The sequence below is a fragment of the Mastomys coucha genome, unplaced genomic scaffold, assembly GCF_008632895.1.
Source record: "Mastomys coucha isolate ucsf_1 unplaced genomic scaffold, UCSF_Mcou_1 pScaffold3, whole genome shotgun sequence".
Lineage (NCBI taxonomy): Eukaryota > Metazoa > Chordata > Mammalia > Rodentia > Muridae > Mastomys > Mastomys coucha.
In genome coordinates, this window is record NW_022196909.1 from 34,165,398 (window position 1) to 34,172,445 (window position 7,048).

Below are 7,048 nucleotides of genomic sequence, written 5' to 3' on the forward strand. Positions count from 1 at the left end.
CCCCCCCACCTCACCCAGTGCCTGCTCTTACACAACCAGAGGGCAGGTACAGGGCGGCCGCCACACACTGCCTTCTCTGCTTTCCATCTTTGGCCCCGGCAAGCTGAGCTCTGACATGTGACACGGAGTATTCCATTGCTAAGGCTCCGTAAACAGAGATGACATCGTTTCTATCTGCTGCTGGCCGGTACCTTCCAGAGGGCACACATGGTCACCTATCACCAGAAGGGCCAGGGGGTGGGCCTGGCAGGAGAACCAGGCATACTTGAAACTCTCGGTGCAATCTGGAGTTGATTTGGGGACCGTCTATCTCAGGAGGGAGCAAGGGAGGGTCCACGAACACTGTACGTGGCTGACATCAGAGCCACAGTCCAAGTCAAAACCCTGAGGTCTAAACGAGAGCTTACCTGTATTACAGGCCTTTGTCTTCCTCCACCCCTTCTCCTGCCCTCAGAATGTTTCTAGTTTCTTTGTAGACTTGCTTTAATTTTTGTGACATTTATTGCCCATGTGTGCATGTGCATGTGTGTGCATGTAGGTGTGTATGTATATGTATGTGTGTATGTATGTGTGTATGTATGTGTGTGTGCGTGCATGCCACAGCATGCCTTTGGGGGTCAGCTGAGTTGCAAGGATCAGGCCCCTTCTTCTCCAGGTAGTCCTGGAGATCAAATTCAGTTATCAGGCCTGGCCACAAGCACCTTGGCCTGCTGAGCCATCCCATTGGCCCATTGCCTCACTTCTGCAAACAGAGCCTGACCCCGATCTGGTCCCCTTTCCCGCAGTTTCACAATGCCAACCAGCTAGCCGCCTGGTGTCTACATCACATCTGCACCAACTACAACAGCGTCTGCTCCAAGTTCCGAAAGGAAATCAAATCCAAGTCAGCAGGTAAGAGCGTGCGTGCCAGCTCTCCAGCATCCACCCTTTCCCCTTTGTAAACAAACCCCTTGGGAGGGACCAGGACTCACTCGGGAGGGAGCTTCGTGCTCAGCTCCTTTTGAGTGTGCGGAAGTCACGTGACCCAGAGAATCTTCGGTTGGGGGAATCTCTTTGCAGGCTATCTCGGCTTAGAGAAGAAGGGGGTGGAATTGAGGGCACCCTGCTGCGGAGCATGCCAAAAATAAGGCCTCCCCTCAATTAGGGATGCACAGCCAGGATCTAACTCTGGATAAAAATCAAGCGGCTTGGGGGGGGGTCTGTGTGCCTAGCATTAGATTCTACATGATAGACGTTAGCGTTAGCATCTGTGGACAGCCGTCTCAGCAGGCTGGCGAGTTTCCGAGTAGCCTAAAGCTGGCCTGAGAGCATCCAGGGCAGTCTTCGGGGCAGCAGGAATCACGGAGAATAGCTCTCCCTCCTCTCCTCCCCTCCCCCAGACAACCAGGAGTACTTTGAGCGGCACCGCTGGCCCCCTGTGTGGTACCTGAAGGAAGAAGACCACTACCAGCGTGTGAAGAGGGAACGAGAGAAAGAGGACCTGGCACTGAACAAGCACCATTCGAGGAGAAAGTGGTGTTTTTGGCATTCGTCCCCAGCTGTCGCCTGAGGAGGAGAGAGGGAGGGAGACCGTCCCCCGCTGAAGGCCACCTCCACGGTTGACAGCTCTACTGTAAAAACCAGTCTCCTTAGCCATCCGTGCAGTTAGGGTTCGGGGCACTGGCTTTTCCACTTGTGTGCATTTATCTCCACCAGGATCAGAGCACAAGCTTGCCATCGATGATGAGCCAGGACAGAAAAGGGAAGCTGACAGACTTCGAATTCCTTCAACTCATAATGTCCTTTTTTGTTGTTGTTTTTTTTTTTTCCTTCTTAGGAAGCTTTACTACACTTTAGTCCGTTACTTTGTTCCTTTTGATACAAAGAGAAACAAAACCCAGCTTTGGTGTCTCAGATTCCAGATTGGAGACTATTTTTCTACGGACTCCTGTATTTCGCTAAAGTGACAATACTGAGTATTACTTTACTTTATAGGACACACATTGACCATGAAGTTGCCCCCCCCACCCCACCCCCGTGGCTCTCTCGGCCCAGGTGACCACTGGACGTCACTCTTAATTACAGAGATATCCTTTTGTCGTGAGGTAAAGGGTTGGGCTGAAATGGCCTGAGGTATATATACAAGCTGGAGGTGCTTCATCTTTGTTCTGATGAGCGACACTGGTATAATTACCTATTTACAGGATTTCCTTTTTAAGTGCTAGTAATTATATGGTTATCTGTGCCGTATAACTACGGTGAGGGCAAATATCCTACTTTTAAAATATCTAGATTCAAAGAGGATAATTTTTATCATCATTAGAAGGGCTTATTCAACCCCAATCCTATCAGGGGCAAGACTGACTGCCGGACCTGGGTCCCTACAACGCCGTTTGAGTCCTACCATTGGATAACTGTGTCAAGGGTTGGTGGTTTTCAGTGTTCTGTGATTTTGCTGTGCCTCCACCAGCAAATTCTCCCGGGGCCTGAGCAGAGATAAGGGAAGAGGTGCAGGCTCATCCCACTGTCTACACGTCAGTCACCTCAGCCTCACACCTGCAGCCTCCCACCTGCGGCCAACTTCACTTTGTAAGATGAGTTGTTGTTGCTGTCGTTGTTATTGTTGTTGTTTTAACTCTTCCCAAGGGAAAATTCAGGTCACCACTCAAGTAGGCCAAGGCAGACCATCTGCTTCTACAAGCGGTCCCACCATGGAGCCTGCGAAAGCACAAAGCTGAGGGCCAGGTCCTGCCTTCTCCAGCAGGGAAAGGAGCCACCTATGAAGAGCATAGGGAATGGTGCTATTATGTGGTAGTTCTGACCCCGGGTTCCTTGGGAAGGGCAGTGTTAGAACAGAGCTTGCAAAGAGGCATCAACATCATTGCCTTTCTGCAGATGAAAATGTTACAGTATATGCACTTATTCACACGTGTGTATACACACACACACACACACACAATCGTCAGTCACAGCTCCACGCCTGCCACGGGACGTGTGCTGGACACTACTGGGGCCCATCCTGTTGGGAGGTCACCTTACTGATGCTAAGGGCTATTGATTTTTTTTGGGGGGGGGTTGTTTGTTTTGCTTTGTTTTGTTTTGGGGAAGGGGGGTGGTGTCTGAAGATGGAAAAGAAACAGTTAAGTCCAAACTCCAAATAATGCCGTATGGATCTGGAAATCTGTGTAGACCATGGGCAGGCATTTGTCTCTGGCACGGCCACATACCAGATTCAAGAGCTTAGAAAGACCCCAGGAAGGCATCACCCTCTCGTGGCAGAGAGGGAGCAAGGGGGGAGGGATGTGGAGGGGCAAAGCTGATAAAGCCTTCTCCTTTAACTTTTGTTAATAGGGAAAATGGCTGACGGAAGGAGATGGTACAGGTCAAGACTTGGGGAGAAGTAGTATGTAAGCCACCTAGAGGTTCTATTTCCAGTTAGTAGGTCCTAGTCGAACTTAACAACCAAAGCTCCATCCGATTGTACTCTTGCCAAAACACAACAGACATATACTCGAACATGGGGCGAAAGCAATAACATCCTCCCATGTTCTTCACGGCTGCTGGAACCAAGTGGCTGGTTCATTTGGTTGATACTGATCCGCCTTTAACCACGATGGTTCATTTCGTGTTTTTTTTTTTTTAATTCACAGAAAGCCAATAAAACTGTTTAGCTATAAAAAAAAAATGCCTCTGCTTGTGTATAAAATCCACACATGTATTCTAATAGTGTTTTGAAAGCTATTGGTCCTCAAAGGTGTTGCGCCCTTGGAGCCTGTTGAACTACCAAAGCGTGAATGACTGCTGTTTGGGTTTAGCTATTTTTCAGCAGAGATTCCCAACATGTAGATGGGGCATGTGCCCCTTGGCTCTTTCTTGGACAATACCATTCTTTTTTTTTTTTTTTTTTGGTTTTTCAAGACAGGGTTTCTCTGTATAGCCCTGGAACTCACTCTGTAGACCAGGCTGGCCTTGAACTCAGAAATCCACCTGCCTCTGCCTCCCAAGTGCTGGGATTAAAGGCGGGTGCCACCACCGCCCGGCGACATCTCCATTCTTTTGGAACTGCTGCAAACAGAGTTTTGAAAATCCTGACGGCAATTAAATAGAAGGTCTGGCCTGGTAGGCCCATGAGGAAGTTCTTCAAATGCGAGTCTGAGAAAGACTCTAGAAGGTGCTGTGTATAACGTCCAGATGTAAGGTTACCAAAGCTTCCATGGAAGCAAAGGCTTTCGTGAGATCTTACAGAGGGGCTGAGTTCTTGGGAATTGCATGGGGGAAGAGTTGACCCGTGGGAGGCGGGGAGGATGGGAGGAGGAGGAACTAGCCATAGGAGACCAGCAAGGAGATGTTCTCCATGCCTTCCATGCTAATGTGAGGTCCCAGCTATGGGACTTTGCACATAGGCACACCAGTGCAAGTCAGAACCTGCACAGAGTTCAACTGTAAATTCTCTCTGGAAGCCTGGAAACCCCACATGGATCTTAGGACCTCTAAGAGAAGCATCCTGGGGATGGGGGCGGGCCACAGATCCTACCGGTTTAGAAGGAGCTTAGACATTCTAAGTGTGTGAGCCATCTGCTTCAAAAGCTCAATGATCCTAAATTTTCAAGTTCTCCAAATTCAGCTGTCCTGTCTCTTGACACTGGCTAGACTGTACCAGAGGGAAAACAGTCTATATCCCAAGTATGGGAATGCCCGTGCCATGTTTCTGAAATGAATGCTTTGTAACTCAAGAGTCACAAGCCTTTTCTCTCGAATTACTTCCAGAAGATAGATGGATGGATGGATAGATAGGTAGATAGATAGATGATAGGAAGATAGACAGATAGATAAATGGACATATATTACATATACACATGCATGCATACATACATATCAGATTCTGGTATGCAAGCAGCAGTAATATCTCCTTTCTGAAAGAATTTGACTGTTGCCTAAAAGTTGTTGCCAAGGCAAAGGCTGGCCATAACACGTGTGTGCAGTGGGTGTATTCGCTTGTAACTGTAAGCAATCACAAAACAATAAGAAGCAGACGCACGAGACTCATAAACCAGTAGGAGCCATTAGCAAAGAACATGGCGGTTGGGTTAAGCACGTAGGTCATGGCTGTATGTGACCGTACTTTTGACTTTCACTGGATTCTTTTCCCTCTGCCACCCTACTCCATCCTTACCCCTTCCAAGCCCCCAACACTAGGTAGGAGAGGAAGAAGGTTAGAGGGAAAAGGGATGTCCATCTCTTTAGACCACTTCCTGCCAATTAGGGGTTTAGAGTTCCTTAGGGCAAGTGCAATTTCAGTGGGCAAGATACCTCCAACCAGCAACCCAGCAACCCAACAAAGAGTATCCATCCAAGTACAGCATCAAGAGCAGCAGCAGGGGGAATAGCAGCCGCCACAACCTCTCAGGCCTCTGGCATTTTTATACCCTTTTAAGAGCCCCCAGAACTGCAAATGTAAATTATCTTAAGCAGGCAAAATCACGCCCCTGCTAGAGCACGAGACAAATCATAATCAGCTGCTGTCGAAAACCTGAAGCAGCTCCATATGCCACACCTGGGCAGAAAAACAAAACAAAACAAAAAAACACATTCACACGACATTTCTTATTTTTAAAGAAATCCAAATTCTCACTACGACTGTGTACTTTTCCAAAGCAGTAATTTCTGAGATGACCAAATATCTCAACTTTTAACTGACTTTTTTTTTTTAATGGAGACTTTGGTGTTTGCTGCTATAATTGGTTGGTTATATATGACAAACAGGCAGTTTACAAAGAATGTGAGTTCATCTGCCTCGGGGCTGTGGAGCCTGAGAAGTCCAGCAGCATGTCGCCAGCGTCTGCTGACATGTGGGGAGAGTCACCCGGCTATAGCACAAGATGGCAGAGAATCCTATGAGGAGTGTCAGTTCAGGACTCCCCCTGGAGAGCCTCCAGTCTCTCCACAGAGACCTGACGCTTCGCTTGTGGCACCCACAATGCCGCAGCACTTCTGCTGGTCCCCGATGCTCTCATTCTTCACACATTTTCATGCAAAGCCAAGAGAGCTGGCTATAGAGCATATGAGTTGCGATACATTTTCCCATGCTCTTCTAGTTTCATTGAAATGTTACTTTCAATTGGTCCAATTGTTATTTTTCAATTGGTCCAATTGGGTGGACCAATGCTGAACTTCTCCCCCATTTTCTTTCCCATTCCACTGATAATGGGAATACTGACCATCTCTCTCTCTCTCTCTCCCTCTCTCTCTCCCTCTCTCTCTCTCTCTCTCTCTCTCTCTCTGTCTCTTTCTCTCTCTCTGTCTCTCTCTCTATCTCTCTCTCTGTGTCTCTCTCTCTCTGTCTCTCTCTCTCTTTCTCTCTCTCTCCTCCTCCTCCTCCTCCTCCTCCCCCAACCGGCATCGATCTCTATTAGTGAACCTTACTACCCATGCCTTAGGATCAAAATCCAAACAGGATAAGGATTCCAGGTCCCTCTCTAGACATAACTAATCACAAACTCCTGAGCAGATGGTCCTACGGGGAAAGACCAGCTTTGATGATAAAAGTCCTGGCCTACCCTTGCTCCAAGACAACATGATTCAGCAGATGCTGACCGGCTCTGACCCAGCCAGGCGGCGACAGGCTGTCCTCCGAACAGCAAGGAGAGAAACTAGGTTTAGCTTCCTGCCATCTGAGAAGTTTAAATAGGTTTTCCTGACAGTGCATGTTATGAGCTATAAGGATGAGTTATTTGGTCCTGTCTGACCCTGCTCTTTTTAGGTCATCTAACCCTCATAAAAGGAAAAAAAAAAAAAGACAACTTTCCGATAGTCCCTTGGATACTAAGACTCCTGGTTTCCTGGCTTTGAAGGATTCCACAGCTTTTAATCCCTTCACAATACACACACGGGTATCAAAACATCATCTTGCACGCCGTTAATCTGTGCAATCGCAATTTTTATTTGCCAATGATACCTTGGAGCTCATGGGGAAAATCATTCCTTGGTGAAAAATATGTCCACATCCAGTGCAAACTGCCTTCTGAGTTTTGCCACTACTCATAGCTCAAGAAAATACAACCTGCCTCTA

The 7,048-nt window shown here is 47.8% G+C and overlaps 1 protein-coding gene across 5 annotated transcripts in view; it reads left to right on the top strand.

The window, feature by feature from the left end:
• Rhobtb1 (Rho related BTB domain containing 1) overlaps positions 1-3,622 on the top strand; it is an 82,720-nt gene extending 79,098 nt beyond the window's left edge. For 3 of the 5 annotated variants that reach the window (XM_031346517.1, XM_031346516.1, XM_031346514.1), the window contains exons 10-11: positions 786-891; positions 1,380-3,622. In XM_031346517.1, the coding sequence (XP_031202377.1) occupies positions 786-891; positions 1,380-1,549 (276 nt within the window). In that variant the 3' untranslated portion in view covers positions 1,550-3,622. The remainder of the gene's footprint in view (positions 1-785; positions 892-1,379) is intronic. The other 2 variants (XM_031346518.1, XM_031346519.1) reach the window with 1 other exon arrangement.
• The last annotated feature ends 3,426 nt before the right edge of the window (positions 3,623-7,048 follow it).